General features: G+C 44.4%; 3 protein-coding genes across 3 annotated transcripts; all 3 read left to right on the forward strand.

Moving 5' to 3' along the window:
- Positions 1-3090: 3090 nt before the first annotated feature.
- LOC308387019 (odorant receptor 131-2-like) lies at positions 3091-3975 on the forward strand (the record flags this gene model as incomplete). Its single annotated transcript, XM_080866891.1, has 1 exon — positions 3091-3975. One exon carries the CDS (start codon positions 3091-3093, stop codon positions 3973-3975), a length of 885 nt encoding a protein of 294 aa, XP_080723017.1.
- Positions 3976-12811: 8836 nt separating this feature from the next.
- On the forward strand, positions 12812-14231 carry LOC308387710 (putative nuclease HARBI1). Its single transcript, XM_080867961.1, has 4 exons — positions 12812-13357; positions 13434-13546; positions 13632-13743; positions 13824-14231. Exons 1-4 carry the CDS (start codon positions 12925-12927, stop codon positions 14204-14206), a joined length of 1041 nt encoding a protein of 346 aa, XP_080724087.1. The 5' UTR covers positions 12812-12924; the 3' UTR covers positions 14207-14231.
- A 5862-nt stretch (positions 14232-20093) lies between these two features.
- LOC308387020 (odorant receptor 131-2-like) lies at positions 20094-21044 on the forward strand (the record flags this gene model as incomplete). The annotated part of the gene is made up of 1 exon (XM_080866892.1): positions 20094-21044. The coding sequence occupies one exon, from the start codon at positions 20094-20096 to the stop codon at positions 21042-21044; it is 951 nt and encodes a 316-aa protein (XP_080723018.1).
- Positions 21045-21641: the final 597 nt, after the last annotated feature.

Genomic DNA, 21641 nt, shown 5'->3' on the forward strand with positions numbered 1-21641 from the left:
CCACCTCTCTTCTATAAGCCGATTCGTCCCCCCCAGTGATGTGACTGATCACTGAAGTGTCGTCCGTGAACTTCAGTATGGTGTTATCCCTATTGGAGGCTCTCTTTGTTGGAAGCGACACAGTCGTGGGTGTACAGGGTGTAGAGGTTGGGACTGGGGACACAACCCTGTGGAACACCAGTGTTAGTAATAATGCTGGTTGAAGTCCTGTTACCAAACCTGACAGTGGCCTGCCAGTCAAAAAGCCAGTCTTGTAGCCAGTCACAGAGGGTGCGGTGCAGGCCGAGTGTGGCCAGCTTGTGAGTGAGTTTGTGTGGGATGAGAGTATTGAAAGCAGAGCTGTAATCAACAAAAAGTACCCTGATGTATGAGTCCATAAGTTGCACGTATTAAAGTCACCGGCAACGATAAAAACAGCATCTCAATGAGTTGTCTCTAATGCAGTGATGATGTCATGAAGTTTGCTGAGCGCTGCCGCGGAGTCAGCACACAGCTGGATGTAAACGATGGTCAAAAACACAACTGAGAACTCTCGCTGCAAGTAGTAAGGGCAGCATTGTCTAGCGAACATTGCTTCTGGACAGTCTGCACTTCTCCACACTACGACTTGTTAATGTACGCACACACACCTCTCCCAATAGCCTTACCAGAGGCAGCAGTTCGGTCTCCTCGGTGTACGGAATGAGTCTGGAGCTGAATGGTGCACTCTGGGACTTTGTCTGAGAGCCAGGTCTTGGTGAAAATAAGAGCGCAGCATCCTCTAATTTCCCACTGTGTTGTGATGCTGGCTCATAGTTCGTCCAGTTTGTTTTCCAGGGACCTCACATTGCCCAGTAGGAGGCTGGGTAGCGGTGGTTGGCTAGCCTGAGCTTTTAGCCTGGCATGGAGCCCCCGCTGTTGCCTCGCTTAGGTTGCCATCACCAAGTGCACCTGGGGTTGGCTGACTAACTAGGGCTCGGTGCTTCGGGGCCTTTTTGGGGGTGGTGGTGGCGGTGTCTACTGGGGCGAACAATGACTTGAAGCTCCGGTGGAAGGGTAAAGTCCAGAAGATTGTGCAAGTTACCAATGTCCAGTATTAGTAACTCGTGTACAGTCACCCACAGTTTGTTATTTAGGTAACAATGGACAGTCTGAGCTGGAACAATGGAGTCAGTGTGTAGCCGCTAAACTGGTGGAACTAAATCTTCACCACCACGTCTATACAAGCCGAAAGGGGAGTGAGTGGGTCAGCGCTCAGAGCACAGAAATTTAGCTGGCTTCAAACACACCATTTATTTTCAGGATAAAACACAGTCAGAACCCCAAATACAAGCTAAAATCCCAGTATACAATAAAAATAGTGTTTACAACCCGCTAAAAACCCTGCCGGCAGGAATGATTAAACGCTAAAAACACAAAGCTAAATGAATGTTTTTCCCGATACTAAAAACTCCCCCCCAGGGTCCTAATTCTCCCAGTCCAGCAACACACGGGCAAATTCTCCTAAGCTGAAAGAGACAGGAGAGAAACTCCTCTTCCGGGATGGGGACTCTCGCCAGCAGAAGACCAGGGAGGAGGCTCCTATCTCCACCTGACTGTGCGCAATCGTGCAGTCCAGCCACTCTCCACCTCCGCGCATGGCCTCCCTCGTAGCTCCGCCCTGAAACAACAGACACGGGCCAGCAACGTTGTCAGCGCAGCCGCTGTTACCCTTCCCCGGCAAAGCTACTCCTAGCGCCCAACAGTGGGAGAGCGATACTCACAGATGCAGGCAGAGGCGTACCCCTGCCCTACTGTGGATTTCACGCGTCGCCTCCCACGGTCGCTATTCTGTCCGTCGGGACTGGATCGCCGGGTTATGCTGGCCGATCGCCCAATGTCTCGTGGCGCCCCACAGTCAGGCCGGAGGTCCTTCTTCTCATATGCTGGCTTGCACACGTTTTGTTTTCCAGCTCTTCACTTTTCGTGTGTCTCTCTTTTTTCAGTCTTTGCGCTCACTATCTCCCTTAAGTCCGTTTGGTGGCTGATAGGCCACCTCGGGGAACGCCCCCACCTCACAGGTGCCTACAATTGTCCGCTTAATCCACAGTGGAATAATAAAAAGCATATTGTTCAATCAACACTAAACACACACTATAAATATGGAGATAAAATCATGCAATAGGAATATCAATAAACAAACATGCAATATCGCTATTACAATAAAATCATGCAAATAAAATCGACACCCTGTACCAACACAGTCTGATCCAAAACAAAATAGAAAAACACAATTTTCCACTGTGTGACATCTGCAGAAAGTTATGTAGTCAGTATACACTCAGTAAGCCCATTGATGTCCTCACTGTGAGGCTCACAGAGTGTCTGGCAGTCAGGGCCTTGTAGCCCTAATGCTTCTTCTCACAGTCAGCACATATTGGGGGGTGTGAGGTGAATCAGGTTGTGATCTGACCTACATAGTGGGAGGAGGGAGAAGGAGCTGTATTGTTCCTTGACGTCCATGAGAACAACAACTCTCTCAACCGACATGGCTGAAGGAAAGTTATTAAAACAGACCAAAGTCCAGGTAAAGAAAAAAAGAATAAATAAGAAAAAAAGCAAAGCTAAAGAGAAAAAGCAGGAGCAACTGTAACAGGCTACACGCTGGTTGACACATGCACATGTTTGGAAATCATAGCATTCTGTTTTTATTTACATTTTACACAGCATTCAAACTAATGGGCATGAAGTGCTTCATAACCAGAGTAACAGTAATGGAAAACAGTACAACACATATATTAATACCTCAACCTACAAGAGGGAAAGAAGGATTACATCACCAGTTAATGATCTGGTAAACATGTTCATGACTACGAAAAACATTATAAATTGTTTGTGAGCTTAAGAAAACCCTGCAGAACAGCTCTGCCCACACGAGAACAAGAACCTAACCTCTGCTGCTAACTCTTCACAGGTTAACTGTACTTGTGTGCTGTTTAGTTTTTTCTTGTAAATGTTTGGTATTGTGCTTTTTTTTACTCTGTAATATTTGCCTAATTTTCTTCAATGTCTAGTATATCTCAGACTTTCACTAACATCACTGTTGGATATCAGGCATTAGCAGAACGAGTCATGATTTCTACTCTGACAACACTTCCGACCTGTGTGTTTCTTTTCATCAATGGCATCATGTTGTTCACTCTGAGGAGTAAACCTGTGTTTCGTGAGACCTGCCGTTATATTCTTCTGTATAACCTGCTTTTTGCGGACACTGTGCAGCTGGCACAGAGTCAGATTCATTTTCTTCTTGCAGTTCTTAGAATAACAGTGTCATATCCTGTATGTACTTTTCTTGTCAACTTCACTCATCTCACATCTGTGATATCTCCTCTCACGCTGGTTATGATGCCTCTTGAGAGATATGTTGCTGTGTGCTACCCACTGAGACATGCAACCATCATCACCATCAGAAACACAGGGGCAGCTATCACTGTGATTTGGGCCATCAGTTTTTTAAACATTATTATTCGCACTCTGTTGTTTTTATCACTATTTGAAGAGTTGGGTGATTTAGAGGTGAAAGGCTTATGTGGTGACATCTCTATTCTGCTCGGGACAAAGTCTGATCGTTTTGACAAAGCTTTCACTTGTATTGTGGTTGTGGCTGCTGGTGTGGCAGTCATTTTCTCTTACATTGGTGTGATTGTAGCAGCCAGGTCAGCCTCCACAGACAAAGCCTTGGCCTTTAAAGCTCGTAACACACTGCTCTTGAATCTGATGCAGCTGTTCCTCAGCCTCTCCTCAACTATTTACTACCCATTACTCGTGCCTCTTTCAGTGATTGTTACAAGGATAGTACTTGTTCGCATTCAGAATGTTTTTTTTCTTCTCTTTTTCGTCTTACCCAGGTGTCTGACTTCTCTCATTTATGGACTAAGAGATCAGACTATCAGACCTGTCCTCATATATCATCTGTGCTGTCAATTGAAATGCCCAGTGGCAGAAGACAAGGGATGACATGTTTAGTTTTGATGGAGGCCTTTGTTGAGCTGCATATTTGAGAGTTTTTCAAGGCACTGTAAACTGGTGTCCAACATGTATTATTTTGAGACCAAGCTTACATAGCTATTGCCCTGTACTATTATTTCCCACATTTGAGGGTTTACTTTTTGATGAAATCCTGGCTCTGCCATCTCCTGTTTCTAAAACTGTGTACACACTGGAGTAATTTAAGTTCTCTATTTGCACATGTCATTATGGAAATGAGTTGTGGAAGGAGAGACTTTACACGAGGTTTAGGGAGACGTTCAGGAAAGAGCTTTATTCGAATGGATTATTATTGCATATTACACTGTGAATTAGGGCATCATAAATAGAAAAATTATCATCACAGGTCCAATATTTAGGCTGTTATTAATAAATATTTGTTGTTTTGTCACATTTTCCAGTTTGCTGTTATTTTTTACGTTGATGTATATTAATTATACAATTTTTCTCAAGACAAATATTTTGAGGAAATATCGCCATGTAGTTCCCCGCCTCCCAAAAAACAAACCACCTGTATTGTGAGTTTCATGGCAAAATTTCTGTTTGAGTATTCAGAGGGTTTGGCTAACAACATGGTGATTTAAATGATTCATACCAATTTTAAACATTTTGAACAACAGTAATATAAAAAATTTTTGATATTTGATGATTAAAAACCTTAAAATCCTCGTATCCGTACAACTTTAAAATATTTTTGCATCTCTGTGTGTGGAGTGAAGCTGTGAAACAGACTAAGTAAAGATATGAAGCAACGTCCGAGCACGGCACAGTTTAAACAGCAGTTTAAGGAGATGGTTTTTACAGGGTACAGGGAGGAGATGGAGATTTGATCAGGTGTTCTTGTCCAATATTTTCATGTGTGTGCGGGTGCACGGGTATGTTGGTGTGGGTATATATATCTGTAGGTTGTGTGGGTTATTGAAAATGTGTATATGTGTATATATATATCTATTGTCAAGAGATTTTTGTTTTTATATAATTTGATCAGCTTCATGAAATGTGTTTTTCTGTTGTTTAAGCAATCTAAATGTCTATGTGACTTTTCACCTAATAACATGGCAATCGTGTTAATCCCTGAACAGCAACCACAGCAAAATGTATTAACTTAGAACTACAAGAAAGAGAAGCACTCTCCCTCATGCCTATCAGATTACAAACTGCATACTATAAGCAACAGTGGCTGAGGTTTTTGCACCAGTGAAAAGGTATTCATTCATCTTGCTCCCTAAACTTTGTTTACTACCATCTAACACAACCAGGTTAATCAGCAAGCATCCAGTGAGTTTTCTGTTTGATGTTTGTACAGCATTTAATTTTCAGATGTGTGAAAATTAATATACAACTTTTATGTTCCCCTCTGGGGTTCAAGGTATAATTGGCCATTTTTGACTACTTTAAATTTTACCTATGTAGCTCACATTTAAAAACTATTTACCTTGCCTTGTTTGGTATCATTCAGACAAAAAACATAAAATCAGAGTAGAAAAAAGTTCAATTTTTTACTGTAAAAACCACGAACATAACTTGAAACGTAAATGGAATTTGTAAGTTTAAAAAATGCACCAGTTTTGCAAACAACAAAGTTATAAACTGTTTACCTAAAAATGCAGCCAAGGAGGTTTTTTATACAACCATTTCAAACTATTTCAAATTCAAATTTTATTTGTCACGTACACAGTCATACACAGTACGATATGTAGTGAAATGCTTGGAAAAAAAAAAAAAAATTGTCTCCACGGTATCATCCGCTAGTTTCCCGATGAATCCCACAACCGCTTCCGTAAACACGTTGACGTCATCGTCGGAGCTGTTTCTGAACATGCCCCAGTCTGCGTCATCGAGTGCGTCCTGTAACGCGGCCACCGATTGATCCATCCAGCGCGCGACCTTCCTCTGAACCGGAACTTCCTGTTTCAGCCTTTGTTTGTATTTTGGCATGAGGAAGATGGCGGCGTGATCAGATTTGCCAAACGGGGGGCGGGATTGTGCCTTGTAGCCGTCCTTGACCGTAGTGTAGCAGTGGTCCAGTGTCCTTTCACCCCTGGTGGGGCAGGTGATGTGTTGATAAAAGTTCGGCGCTGCGCGTTTGAGGTTGGCGCTATTAAAGTCCCCCGTCACAATAAGCGCAGCGTCCCGGTGTTGTGTCTGGTGCTGTGTGAGTGCCTCATGCAGCTCGCATAAGGCGGTGACCGTGTCCGCTTGTGGTGGAATATAAACGGCACTTACAATGACCGATGTAAATTCCCGAGGTAGATAAAAAGGACGACACATGATGGACAGTAGTTCCAGATTTGGTGTGCAGGAGCGTGTGAGAGGAACAACGTTCGCACTGTTGCACCAGTTGTTGTTCACCATTAAACACACGCCGCCTCCCCTTGACTTCCCCGAGTCCCGTGTCCTGTCCATGCGGTGAACCGAGAAGAACTCGGCCGGCTGGATGGCGTGGTCCGGCACCGCTGGGTTCAGCCATGTCTCGGTGAAGCAGAAGAGATTGCAGTCCCGAATGTCTCTCTGGAACTTTATCCTGGCCCTGAGGTCGTCAAGCTTGTTCTCCAGTGACGGGACGTTGGCGAGCAGGATGCTAGGCAGAGGTGTGCGGTGTGCACGAGCTCTCAGCCTGTTCCTGACGCCGGCTCGCTTCCCTCTAGGCCGCCGCCGCTTCCCTTTGTTCTCCCTCGAGATCTCACTCGGCCAGCTCGGATCCGGAGTTAAAAACTTCGAATTGTGAGTACATTGTAAACCAATAGAAACAAGAGTGTCACTGTCATACCTAATGTACCCAATGGTGATGATTTTGCCGATTTAGAAACGCTGAAAACTAACTTAAAAAACAAAGACAAAGAAAAAGTGGTCGGAGCAGTCGTGACGGCAGCCGACCTCACCGGCGCCATCTTTATTATTTACAGAACAATTGCGTGTTCTGCATCAGATAAGAAGGCACACAAATTATTTGTGCCACTCCAAAAAAAAAAAAAAAGAGTTTCTGTTCCCTATAAGACAGAGGAAGACATCACAGGCCTGAACCCTGCAGGTCTACACAACAGGAGGTGTATCACTTCTCCTGTTTTCCACCTGGAGACAGTCCGTTCTCACTCCTGAGGTATAACACCCTTACGATTTGTCATGTCCTGCGGCATTAACGAGGAACGCAAAAGGTGACCTTCGGCATTCTTATGGTAGGCGCTGGGTTATGTGTGAAATACAGTAAAATGACGGTGCCACAGTAAACACGTTCAAGCCATGTATTCCAGCCCTAACCATATCCCTGACCTTATTATATTACATTACATAGTGTTTTCCAAAGCAATTTAAGGAAAATGAACAACATGTGTGGGTTGATTCCAAACGGTTCTCATGTTTCCTCATTTTTCCGATCTCATCATTTAGGAACATGTTGGGTGCCTGGAAGCATAACATGTTGACGATTTGTCACCTAGCGCAAAATATTACGTCTCAGGAGTGAGAATGTGTTGTATTTACAGTCAATCAGAATCAGCATACTTTCTAAATCATAATATGTTCCAGATTTAAGAAATAGCACTAATATATACAAATCGCTCAATAATAAATATCAAGGATTAATATAGGTGATTATAAATAAATATCAAGAATGTTGACAGGAATATTACAAAGTAGAAAAGAGTGCGTGCAAAAGGGTGTAATTATTGCAATGTATACAGTGTGTTAGATGGAGGAGTTGTACAGAGGGATGGCCACAGGCAGGAAAGATTTCCTGTGTCATTCGGTGGTGCTTCTTGGTAATCTCAATCTCTCACTGAACGAGCTCCTGTGACTAGCCAGGAGGAATTATCCAACATTGTCTTTATCTTGGACAACATCCGCCTCTCCGACATCGCCTTAAGAGAGACCAGCTCCATCCTCACAACATTACTGGCCTTGCAGATCAGTTTATTGAGTCTGTTGGCAATCCTCAACCTGCTTCCCCAGCATGCAACAGCATAGAGAATAGCACTGACCACAACAGACTCATAGAAAATCCTCAGCATTTTCTGGCAGATGTTGAAGGACCTCAGTCGCCTCAGAAAATAGAGACGACTCTGGCCCTTCCTGAAATGTGCAGTGGTGTTTTTAACCCAGTCCAGTTTATTATCTATGTGTACTCTGAGGTACAGCGGTTTGCAAAAGTATTCGGCCTCCTTGAACTTTCCCACATTTTGTCTCATTACAGCCACAAACATGAATCAATGTTATTGGAATTCCAGGTGAAAGACCAACACAAAGTGGTGCACACGTGAGAAGTGGAACAAAAGTCAGACTTGATTCCAAACATTTTTTACAAATAAATAACTGCAAAGTGTATGTACAGTCATCCACAATGTCAACACTGACCCCCTGGATTGAAACAGGGGTCAAGTGTTTCCTGGTCTTCCTGAAGTCCACGATCAGTTCCTTGGTCTTTGCCACGTTGAGCTGCAGATGATTCTGCTCACACCACGTGACAAAGGAGTCGACCACAGCCCGGTACTCTGTCTCATCATCCCTGCTGATGCATCCAACCACCGCAGAGTCATCAGAAAACTTCTGAAGATGGCAGGTCTCTGTGCAGTGGCTGAAGTCTGTGGTGTAGAGGGTGAAGAGGAAGGGGGAGAGGACAGTCCCCTGTGGTGCTGATCACCTTGTCAGACACACAATGTGGAAGACACACATATTATGGTCTTCCTGTCATCCAATCCAGGACACCAAAGAAGCATCGACCTGCATCGCTGTTATCTTATCACCCAGGAGGGTTGGCCAGATGATGTTGAATGCACTTGAAAAGGTAAAAAACATGACCCTCACAGTGCTCGCCGATGATGGCATCCTCAGCTCCAAGGCAGGGCTGGTAAACAAACTGAAGGGGATCCTGCCGGAAAGTAATTAAAACTTTCCTTCAATCATGGCTTGGTAGGTGCATGACATGCAGGTAGTGCATGTCATGCAGACGGTGGCTTGGCAGCATGTGTACGTGCAGGTAGTGCAGAACATGGATTGGCAGGACGTGGATGTACAGGCCCTGATGGTGTGTAGACCCTCCGGCTTGGGCAGAGCAGGTCCAGACAGCGTGCAGACCTCTGGCTCAGGTGTGGCAGGACTAAGTGTTCCTGGGCCACACAGTACAACAACCTCTGGTTGAGACATGGGTGGGCCAGATGGCGCACTGACCTGTTGATGAGATCGCAACAGGCTCTGGTTGCTCTGGCTGGGGCTGCCAAGGGTTCACAACTGGCTCCAGTCCTTGGTGCCACTTGGGCTCAGGTGGAGTTGGACCCACTGGCTTGGTAACTATAGCAGGTGGCAGCATGGAGGCAATGGCAGGTGGTGGGGAGGCTGAAGGAGAATGGGCAGGCTGAACACCCAGCTGCCAAAGTAGGATACTGGATGGGCTCTCCTGAGACTTCAGCAGATGTGGAAGGATGCTGGACAGGCTCACCTGTGCTACAACCATTGTGTAGTGCGTAGTGCCGATGTGGGACAGTTTCCAATTTCATTGTACTATTGTACTAGGTATGACTGAGCAATGACAGTAAAGAGGTATCTTTTATGTCTTATACAGTTTCACTGCTATGCGAATAACACCCAACTTTATCTGACTATGAACCAGTCTCGGCAGATGACTGCCCCTCCCTGAGTCAGGCTCTGCCAGATGTTTTTTCCTGATAAGACTGAGACTGTGGTGTTTAACAGTAAAATCCCTCGTGCACAACTCTGTGCTGCCCTGGGTTCCTTTGCTAGCTCTTCCTGTGACTATGTCAGTAACTTGGGTGCACTGCTGGATAACTCGCTCAAACTCGATAAGCAAGTGTCTGCTGTAGTGAGATCTAGCTTCCACCAACTGCGCCTTAGGCATTATGGTCCACATGAGGACCTGGAGAAGCTTATTCACGCTTTTATGACCTCCAGGCTGGATTATTGTAACTCCTTGCACGACGGTCTTCCCTCTTCTCTTCTTCTTACACTGCAAACAGTCCAAAATGCAGCAGCCCGCCTCTTGACTGGTACCAGGAAATTTTGCCCTATTACTCCTGTTCTAGCTAGCCTGCATTGGCTGCCCATGAAGTACCGTATTCAATTTAAAATATTACTCCTTACATTCAAAACTATTAATAAATTAGCGCCAAGTTATCTTAGTGAACTTCTCAAGCCACATACTCCTGCTAGAACACTCAGATCTGCCACTCAACTACTTCTGACCCGACCCAGATCTCGGCTGAAGTCCTGAGGTCACCATGCATTTGCTCCGGCTGCCCGGGACTGTGGAACACCCTTCCTCTCGACCTCCGCGCATCTCATTCTGTAGCACTGTTTAAATCACGACTAAAAACCCACTTATTCAATCTTGCGTTTCCCTCTAGTTAATATTTCTTTTATGATTTTATATGATGCACTTTTATGCTCATTTAATTCCTTGTTTGTTCTGCATCTGTTGCTTTCCTATGTGTCAGTGACAGCTACCTGCTTGCATACCTAGTACTTGCTTTGGTCCTATTTCTGTTATCTTCCTTTTATTCTCTATGTTACCTCTTAAGCACCTTGGTTTTTAAGTGTGCTTTGTAAATAAAGTTTATTATTATTATTATTTTTATTATTATTACTCCCTTAGGCAGTATTATTAGAAGGCATAGCATATATTTACACTGCTTCATTGCTAATTTATTTATTATTGTTAACAAGTTTCAACCTTTAAGATGCAAGTTAAGGAAGTTTTTAGGAAAGGCAGTGGAGATTAAAGTTTTCTCCAATCATATTGAACTTGTTTGTGCTTGTTAAATTTTGTCCCTACAGGGATACACATAACACTCCATTAAGATTAATGATGCCAACAGGATAATTCAGTATTTATCATTTGAATAATTAATGTGCTGAAATAAATAATCAAGGGACTGTTAAACCTCTGAGTATTTCATCAAACTAAAAACAAAGTTTACAAGAGAAAAAACATAATTATTTGGAAAGTTTACTCACAGCTCTTACTTCAAATAATTGTTCGTTTCCTTTGTTAATGCTGCTGTTTACAAAACTTTAGAATGAAACCTAAACCACTAACCTGACATAATTTAACAACACTGCATAAAATACCCTTTGGAACCTGTGGTATCCAAAATTTATGATAATAATGACAGCTTGTGTCATTGTATGTACTACATAGATAAATTAAAGCATGACCATCATGCATTTTAATTTATTCTTAAAAGGATAATATTTTGGACTAAAGGAAAGAATTATAAATTGGTCAATTTTGTAACTCTCAAAAACTGTCTCAGTTGAAACACTCTCTGTGAAGCTGGATTTAATATTTAGAAGTATTATTTAGAACATGTTTAGTCCCACCTTCTGCCAGCACAGAACATTGGCTCACTAGTGAAAGGACCCATAAGTCAGGGGAAAATAAGGACACTAAATGTATTGTTATTACTATCAGGAAGTCCTAAAAACTCCCTGAAAAACCTTCAGCTGATCCAAAATGCTGCAGCAAGAGTCCTGACAGGGACTAGAAAGAGAGAGCAGATTTCTCCTGTTTTGGCTTCCTGTTAAATCCAGAATTCAAAATTCTGCTCCTCACATACAAGGTCTTAAATAATCAGGCCCCATCTTATCTTAATGACCTTGTAGTACCAGCCACCTGCTCAACCACCAATTAAACCTCTACTGTCACTAGCACAGTCACTAGCTCAGACATCTGATCAGCCATCCGCGGTTTCCACGCTGCCATCTGGCAGCTTCCACTGAGAGATCAGGTGAGCTCATCCTGTAAAGGATTTTGTTTTGCTGCAGCCCAAGAGGCATCCAGTGCTAGCTGTGTGTCCTATGCAGCTCCAGCTAACTTCACCTCAGCCAGAGGTCTCCGCACTTGCTGGCCCTGCATCACCTTGGGGGCGATCGTGGCTCAAGAGTTGGGAGTTCGCCTTGTAATCGGAAGGTTGCCGGTTCGAGCCACGGCTCCGACAGTCTCGGTCGTTGTGTCCTTGGGCAAGACACTTCACCCGTTGCCTACTGGTGGTGGTCAGAGGGCCCGGTGGGGCCAGTGTCCGGCAGCCTCGCCTCTGTCAGTGCGCCCCAGGGCGGCTGTGGCTACAATGTAGCTGCCATCACCAGTGTGTGAATGGGTGGATGACTGGATATGTAAAGCGCTTTGGGGTCCTTAGGGACTAGTAAAGCGCTATATAAATACAGGCCACTTACCAATTACTTTCTGAGGGTTCTCAGAAAGAAAAACACCCCTGAGAAATTGTTGGTGTCCTATCGCTGCACAATACAGTGTATCCTGGCCTATTGTCTCTGTGCATGGCTCTCCTGCTGTACAGCAGCACAGAATAACGAGCACCACAGGGTTATATAGGTTGCCCATGGGATAGTCGGCTGAGAACGTGAATAAAATCCTTCAAGAGCCATCTTAGCCTGGTCATGTAGTGTTTGAATGTCCACCTTCAGGCAGATGTTTCAGAGCCATGAAAACAAAACCTAACAGATTAAAGAACACCTTTACACCATGCTGCAACTTAACAGACGATCAGATCCAATATAACCTTAATGCACAATGTTTACAATAACACAGTGTCATGTTTACTTTTTACAACTGCATGTTTACCACAGGTTTTACATTAACACAGGCAAATGGGGTCTAGGACAAAATGAGAAGAATTGTGGGTTGTTTTTTAAATAGACATATTTGTATATAGAAATTTCCCCCTCTGGGCCCTGTTTCAGGAAGCCGGTTTAGTGGAAAAACTGAGTAAGTATACCCTGAGTTAACGAAAACTCTGGGTTTTCGGTTTCACAAAGCGAGTTCAGCTGCAGCCTGAGTGAGTCACTATGACGACACACTCCGTGAAGCTAACCTGCCCCCTAGCAGGTTTACTACAACTAACCCTGACTGTCTCCGCCCCTTTGTCGGAAACCTGACAGTAGGAAGTGTCGGACATGGCGTGCCACTTCCTTGAAGAGCCAGTAGATCGTGAAGCCCAAATTCTCCGCAGAGCTCTCCGCCGGGAGAGAGTGATCAGAGCGCGTTTGGACATTTTATCATTTCCTGATGATTTTCTGTGCGAACGTTACCGTTTCTCAGCACAATCTATAATTTATTTGGATAACATCCTCAGGCCATATATTACGCATGTGACACATCGCGGACATGCTCTCAGTTCATTGCATATTATTTGTATTGCACTTCGGTTTCTTGCAAACGGGAGCTTTCTGTATAATATTGGTGACGCTGAGCACGTTTCCAAGGCTACCGTCTGTCGGGCAGTCAGGAATGTTACAGTTGCACTGAAACGTCTCCTGTACTGGTTTGTGGTGTTCCCCGGTCATAGACCCACAAGATTTATCAAAGAGGGATGCCACAAAATTGCAGGTATCAGGATGACCAAAACTTAATGTATGATGTGGTGATACTTGGACTACTACTTAAATTGCACATTTATTTTCAGGGTTCCCAGGCGTGATTGGCTGTACAGATGGCACTCACATTCCAATCATTGCTCCTTCAGTAAATGAAGGAGACTATGTGAACAGGAAGTCTTTCCACAGCATTAATGTACAGGTACATAGTTCCCTGTAGCATGTCAAACTAACAAATTATTTCATTATAGTAATGGATGCTAATTTGTGTTCTCTGCACTGTGAAGATCATATATGATGCTGCCAACATTATCACAAATGTGGAAGCCAAGTGGCCAGGCTCTGTCCATGACTCACAAATATTCCGTGAATGTACACTGAGCACAAAATTTGGACATGGTGAGTTGAGAATACTTTAAAATATATAAAGACCAATTGCTTCAGGGACATTTTAACTGAAGTGTATCCTTCTGTCTTAGGAGAGTTCACTGGCTACTTGCTTGGTGATAGGGGGTATCCATGTTTACCCTATTTGCTTACCCCTTACCCTGACCCTGAACCGGGCCCACAGCAGCGATATAATCTGGCTAATTGCAGGACAAGAGCCAGAGTTGAAATGACTATCGGAATGCTTAAGGCCCGGTTCCAGTGCCTGCAAAGACTCAGGGTCACCCCAGAAAGGGCATGTGACATTATTGTGGCATGTGTGATTCTTCACAACATTGCCACAATTAGAGGAGAACACTGTCCTTCTGAACCAAACATCAGCAGTGATCCAAACCATGAACATCCTGACCCTCCCACGGACATACAAGATGGAAGAGCAGTCAGAGACACCATATGTCACAATCATTTCTTTTGACCCATCACCTCAACATGTTGGAAGAAGAATAAACAGATTTTTTGTTCAACTGGCTTTATTGGTCGCCTGTGTTTCCTGTACACAAAGTATTAAAAGATGTAAACCTCATAAAGTGTCTCTGTTGCTTCCTCCTCTGTAACAGCTGTCAATGTTTCTTCATTATTTTCCTGTAGTAAAGAAATAAACAACATTGCTGTTCTACTGTAAACTCATATAATCTGTGGAGTATTACTCACAACTGCATGTTGGTCTGGCTCAACAGGAGGCTGCACCAGATGCAGTACACCACCACCATCAACTGATAGAATATGAGGTTTATACAGGTCACTTATAACTTACAAGGGACCAAATGGCAATTAACAAACATACCAAGCACCTTACACTTCATTGTCATTATGCTCTCAAAGACAACCAAGACTGAGGGAAGGCAAAATCAGTCGGAAAATAACTTCACTACAAAATAATTCATTATGGTAAAGAGTTTATCAAATGAATGTGTCGCACTGCAAAGGTGACTGTGAAGAAAGGATGTATGCACATCATGTATTATTTTGAATTTACCCCTTATGTAGGCACTTGTGTCTTGCGGGGTTATTGCCTCAGAGGATGTCCCCGCAGAGATGCCTTCAGCCACAGGGCGCCCACTGTTTTGGCTGAGGGCCAACTGCTCAGCCTCTGTGAGTGGTGGTGGTGGAGGACCCCCACCTGTTTTTCGGGCCTCCGCTTTTTTTCTGTTGGCTATAACGGGTCACATTTGAGCATACAGAGTAAGCAAATATGTACTTGTAATGTGCTCAGATAATTTCAATAAGTGCTTACAGAAAGAAAATTAATGTAGCCTCTAACTGCAATTGATTTACATCGGACAAACAGACCAAGCACTATGGCTCATAATACAATTACACCTTACCTGTTTGGACTATATTTTTATATTTCATTTTTACTTGCTGCCAGGAACGTTTGGGGCCTGTTGGGTTGCACCTGCGCTCACATCACATCACAAAATAAAATGTATAAAATAACAAATAAAATAACATATGATAAAATAACGTGTTAAATGGGTGGAAATCCCTCGATCAATGTTTAAATTAACACTCACGCATTGACTCTGTCGGCTATGTTTTGCCATGCATGCTCCCTTTCTTTTGCAGCTGTGGCTGTGTTACTTTTTTCCGCGGAATTTGCATGTTATCGGCATATGCTGCCATCAGAATTTCGGCCTCAAGCGCTGTGAAATACATTGACCGCGCCTTCTTTCCCTCCGTCTCCATGGTGACTCGCTTAATCTGTGCTCCGCTTATCAGGGCTTTATGTATCCTCGTCCGCGCGCTTCACTTGGGGTTAAAGCAACTCCGCGTTGACTGAACTAATTGTTATCAGCCTTTCTGAAACGGAATATTCCGAGTTGGACAGTTCGGGGTTACTCAACCGTGAGTGTCGTTTTTCACTCTGAGTTTTCCAAACCGGCTTCCTGAAACAGGGCCCTGGTGTTCCTGCCAATATATTGAGCCGCAGGCTTTCGTGTGGTAACTGAGGGAGTAGTGTTATTGATATTGAAGCAGGAGACCTGGAAGAGACCCTTGTGTCAAGGTGAACAGCAGGACTCAAACGCAAGACTCAGAATAGTGCAATTATTTACAGTGAGGCACCAGGTGCTATCTACAACGTTGAAGGGAAAGGGGCTCCAGGGAATCTGGGGAAGAAAAACACATCCACGCTCCTCTCTTTACAAAGCCAGTCACTCACACATCCCAACTTGCATTCCACACTGACACTTAGTCACAAACAGGAACTTGGAGGAGGTACTTCTAGAAGGAGGTCAGTAGTGCAATTAGCGTTCATGTTGGCAGACCACTCCAGCTTGTGATCCAGTTCGACTCCCACATTCTTATAGGATGTGACTATTTCAACATCAGTCCCACCAATGCAGACAGGGGAGGGTCAGGATTTGTTTAAACCTCTTCTGACAGGGTTCCTGGGTTGTTTACCCAGTATTTTCAGTTCATTCATGTTCAGTGTATTTATCACTTGCTCTCATTTCCTGTTTTTCCTGTGCCTGCTAGTTTCATGTGTCATTAGCCAGATTATGCTCAGCTGTGTACTCACCGGTCTCTCATTATCATCCTCATCAGTCTGTGTATTTAAGTCTTCAGTTTCCACTCGTTCACCGTCGTGTCATTGATGTTGTCTACACCGTGCATGTGTCCAGCCCAGCCAGCTCAGTCAGTCGTGTTTGATAATTAAAACTAAACAATAAGATTAAAATATTAAGAGTTTAAAAAGGGGGGCAGCACGGTGGTTAGCACTGTTGCCGCACAGCAAGAAGGTCCTGAGTTCAATTCCACCATCAGGTCTCTCTGTGTGGAGTTTGCATGTTCTCCCCGTGTTTGCGTGGGTTCTCTCCGGGTACTCCGGCTTCCTCCCACCGTCCAAAGACATGCAGCTTGTGGGGATAGGTTAATTGGACAATCCAAATTGTCACTAGGTGTGAATGTGAGTGTGAATGGTTGTCTGTCCCTGTGTGTTAGCCCTGCGACAGACTGGCGACCTGTCCAGGGTGTACCCCGCCTCTCGCCCTATGACAGCTGGGATAGGCTCCAGCGCCCCCCGCGACCCTGAAAAGGAGAAGCGGAAGCGAATGGATGGATGGAGTTTAAAAAGAAAGACAGAGACACTAAAATATCTAAAGAACCTGACAAACATAGGGAGCCGCAACAACAGGCTGTCACGACCAGATAGCCAGACACAGGTAAGTGGACTCAAATGCAGACACCACATGGAGGCTCGGAGGTGTAGTGCAAACGAACAATTTATTTGGCACTCAAAAAATGGCACACCATGGAGGTTGTTACACCCCGGCCTAGGCAACCGGAGTGCAACACGAAAAAAATTAAAATAAAGGAAAAAACACACGAGAAAAAAACTACAGCTCTCCACCAAAATCCCAAAACTAAAGTATCGACAAATCTATTTACAACACGGGGGAGATCGCAACCATGACCAACTGACACACAGGGCTTAAATACATAGAAGGAGCAATCAGGGAATGGACCACAGGAGGGAAACACAGCTGCGGCAAATTAGACCTGACGAGACAAGGAAACGTAAACTGAACACACTAAGATAACAACAGACCTTCAAAGTAAAACAGGAAACACATGACAGTCACGCAAAAACAAAACACTGACAACACCGAAACGTAACATTTCCCCCCACCCAAAAATCAAACATGTAACCCCAAGTGAAATGTTTGATCAAAAGCGGATGAAGGCTGGTGGAGGCTGGAGCGGTCCCACGGACCCTCCAGCAGACGACGAAGGCTGGAGCGGTCCCCCGGACCCTCCAGCGAAGACGGATGAAGTCTGGAGCGGTCCCACGGACCCTCCAGCGAAGGCAGACGAAGGCTGGAGCGGTGCCTCGGACCCTCCAGCGAAGACAAACAAAGACTGAAGCGGTGCCTCGGACCCTCCAGCGAAGGCAGACGAAGGCTGGAGCGGTGCCTCGGACCCTCCAGCGAAGGCGGACGAAGGCTGGAGCGGTCCCTCCAACGGACCCTCCAGCGAAGACGGACGAAGGCTGATGAAGGCTGGAGCGGTCCCACTGACCCTCCAGCAGACGACGAAGGCTGGAGCGGTCCCTCGGACCCTCCAGCGAAGACAAACGAAGGCTGACGAAGGCCGGAGCGGTCCCTCGGACTCTCCAGCGAAGGCAGATGAAGGCTGGAGCGGTCCCACGGACCCTCCAGCGAAGGCGGATGAAGTGTGGAGCGGTCCCACGGACCCTCCAGCGAAGACGGATGAAGTCTGGAGCGGTCCCACGGACCCTCCAGCAATAACTAACGAAGGCTGGAGCGGTCCCTCGGACCCTCCCGCAGAAGGCAATCCCGGACGAGCCCCCATATGTTACACCCCGGCCTAGGTAACCGGAGTGCAACACGAAAAAAATTAAAATAAAGGAAAAAACACACGAGAAAAAAACTACAGCTCTCCACCAAAATCCCAAAACTAAAGTATCGACAAATCTATTTACAACACGGGGGAGATCGCAACCATGACCAACTGACACACAGGGCTTAAATACATAGGAGCAATCAGGGAATGGACCACAGGAGGGAAACACAGCTGCGGCAAATTAGACCTGACGAGACAAGGAAACGTAAACTGAACACACTAAGATAACAACAGACCTTCAAAGTAAAACAGGAAACACATGACAGTCACGCAAAAACAAAACACTGACAACACCGAAACGTAACAGAGGTAAAAGAAACAAAAATGCTATACGGGAACTAATGACGAGAGGGAAAACATAGACCTCTGAACATTGGCTACCTACTAACATAAAGTTTCTGATTATGGTACTAAGAATCTGTAGCTACAAACACACTGATTAGCAAGGGCTAGCAGATAAGCTGTTACCAGGAATGCTGAGAAAGTAAACAAGTCTTGGCTAGACCATCTCCAAAATAATTTTTAAACCAATAAACAAGATTCGCACCGCGTGTGCAGCAGCGAAGCCAGAAGGAAATAGTCTCTTTATCGGGCTGGGCACGTTATTTGGGATTTTCCGGAGCAGGCATACAAGGTGCAGGGTCACAGGGTTTCTCTGAGTCACTGTAATGAAAGGAGTGTAGAGTCAATGCGTGCCCCACACAGCACTCCAAGAAGTGGTGGCAACAAAATACAGTCTTACTTGTCTGGGTTGACGGCGAGGCTAGGAGGGGATTAGTGGTCCGAGTGAGGCTAAACCAGTTCGTGTACACTCACTGTGAAGTGCAGGGCAGGGAGGCAGGCAGGTGAATAGGGTCGAGAATAGTAGCAGGCCAGCGACGGGGAGTTGAGTGGTTACAGGCAGCAAGATCCAATCCACTGTGAAGCTGCAGAGGCAAGTAGACAGGGTTTACTGAGCTAGGACTCTCACTAACGTGGGTTAGCTGACATTCCAGCGAGGAATGTCTTCTTCTTCGTTTAACGGCGGTTAGCAACCAACGTAAAGGAGCATTACTGCCTCCTACTGTTCCAGAGTATGGGACAGACATTGAGTTTACAATTTGTATCACAGCGAGCAATGTTTGAGAACGCTGGTCTTAAGAGCCTCCCAGCAAATTACACACAGGTGCCACAAACGAGGGGTGTGGTGACTCTGCCCAGTGATGGATTTACTGGCATGCAGGAAAACCCAGCACTCACCCGGACCATGACACAGGTATCCTCCTACCAGAGCCTTGCACTAGTGTCTGGTGAGTCCTTCAAATGAAGACAAAGTCCAGAGAAGAGACAGTCCAGAATCTCATATACAGGAGTCATCTGGGCTCTATTACCAAAACAATGACTTGTAGTAGACCAAGTAGAACAGAGTGGATATAGTACGAAAGGATTCAGACTAACCAAAACTTCTACAACAGTCTCACAGCACAATCTCTGGGTGTTCTAACAGTAAGATTGTTCACTTGTTTGATTGCTTCAAATCGGTCCCATCTGGCAGCTCTGGTGTTGCAAAAAACACATTTGCTTTGCCAAAAGGGGCCCTAGAAACTGAACATCGGCTGCTCTTGTTAGCCAATATTTTTATATATGTGTAGTGTAACAATCCCACAGGTGACTTGTGGAAGAAAAGAGAACAAAAAAAGAAAGGGGTAGAAATCTGTCAGTATGAGTATCACATGATGTGACATCACATGAGATGACGTCAATGAGGTGTCATAAACAGTACGTGACCAGATGGTAAAAACTGCAGATCAACTGTGGTCATGTGGAAAGATTATCTGTTAAAGTTCTGCAAGGAAGTATTTTGGCTTCTTTCTCTGCTCCAAAGATCAAAATCCCTCAAAGCTAAAACATTAATTTTGCTGTGTGCTAATTTAACATGTTTTTAATGTTTGTTTAACATGTCCTCCACAAACGAAACTCTGACAAATATCACTGTCGGGCAGCAGAATCAGCTATTTCTCGAGATAGTGTTTTCTTGCATTGTCACAACACTAACATGCTGTGTATTTCTTTTTATTAATGCAACCATGTTGTTTACTCTAAGAAGTAAACCCGTGTTTGGTCAAACCTCTCGTTACATTCTTCTCTACAACCTTCTGTTTGCAGATACTCTACAGATGGCACAGAGTCAGCTCATGTTTTTACTGTCTGCTTGTAGAATAACGTTGCTGTATCCGATATGTGGTGTGCTAGTGTCACTTGCCACTCTATTGACTTTAATCTCTCCTCTCACACTGGTGGCGATGTCTCTGGAGAGATATGTAGCTGTGTGCTACCCACTGAGACATGCTACGATCATCACCGTCAGAAACACAGCGCTGGCTGTTTGTGTGGTTTGGACACTAAGTTTGCTAAATGTTTTAATAGAAGTTGTTCTGATGTTACGTGTCCGATTCCAGGATCTGCTGCACCTTCAGATGGAATATTCCTGTAACAAGGAGAAACTGACTCTTGATCCGATATCTGATCTCTATGCCAAAGCCTTCAGTTATTTTCTGTTTGTTTTAGCTGCAGGGGCATTCATTTTTTCTTATATTGGTGTGACTGTAGTAGCCCAGTCGGCCTCTACAGACAAAGCTTCAGCTGAAAAGGCTCGTAAGACACTGGTGTTGCATTTGGTGCAGCTTGGTCTTAGTGTCTCCTCAACTATACATAACCCAATATTTGTCTTTATTTACAAAACTGTGGACAGTGTCATAGTTGTGCGCATCCGGGTTGTTATTTATCTTTGTATTATCATCCTTCCCAGATGCCTGAGTTCTTTCATCTATGGTCTCAGAGACCACACCATCAGACCTGTCCTCATGCTCAATCTCAGATGTCAGTGGAAATGTCAACCTTTCCTCTGAAGAGTCTCAATTGAAGTCATTCTCATCACTTAATCAGTGTGATTTCTTGACAAACACCCATTTATTCAACTTGAGAATCAAGGGGAGGGGTAATTTAGAAAAAAACAAACATTAAATGTGATGTATGAGTTCATACTAGGCGTGTTGGTTTGTGTCTATGAATTTAGTGGGGCATGCTTGGGTTTACATGACATAAAATTTGTCAGACGGTGGGAACGATGTAGCCTCCAGCCGGACGTTAAACAAACTTCAAAGAATTGTAGCAGGAACCACTCTGATGTGTCTCTGACTGCTTTGTCCAAAACATGCAAAATCATAGATTAATAAAACACGATACTTTATGCAGCTGGCTATGTTTATTAACAGAACGTGGAGATTTAATGGCTAAGGTGATATCTTAAAAACTGAAACAAATATTTCAGAGATATTTAAAGTTAGCATGCTTACAGCTCAAGGTTATTTAAGTCTGGCATCTCTTTTTTTCTTTGGTGTGTCCTCAGAGCATTTTTTTACTTTAAAACATTTAAAACTATATTTGTTGTGGGGTTTCTGAAACAAAGATTCCAAATGACACAATAATGGTCAAAAATGTTACTG

Source organism: Rhamphochromis sp. 'chilingali' (assembly GCF_963969265.1).
Source record: "Rhamphochromis sp. 'chilingali' genome assembly, chromosome: 19".
Lineage (NCBI taxonomy): Eukaryota > Metazoa > Chordata > Actinopteri > Cichliformes > Cichlidae > Rhamphochromis > Rhamphochromis sp. 'chilingali'.

Bases quoted from the DNA above. Each gene is read 5' to 3' on its own strand.
- LOC308387710 (XM_080867961.1), top strand. From the start codon at position 12,925: ATGGCGTGCCACTTCCTTGAAGAGCCAGTAGATCGTGAAGCCCAAATT. The intron at 13,358-13,433 runs GTATCAGGATGA...ATTTATTTTCAG, and splicing joins GGGATGCCACAAAATTGCAG to GGTTCCCAGGCGTGATTGGC. The intron at 13,744-13,823 runs GTGAGTTGAGAA...CTTCTGTCTTAG, and splicing joins GAGCACAAAATTTGGACATG to GAGAGTTCACTGGCTACTTG.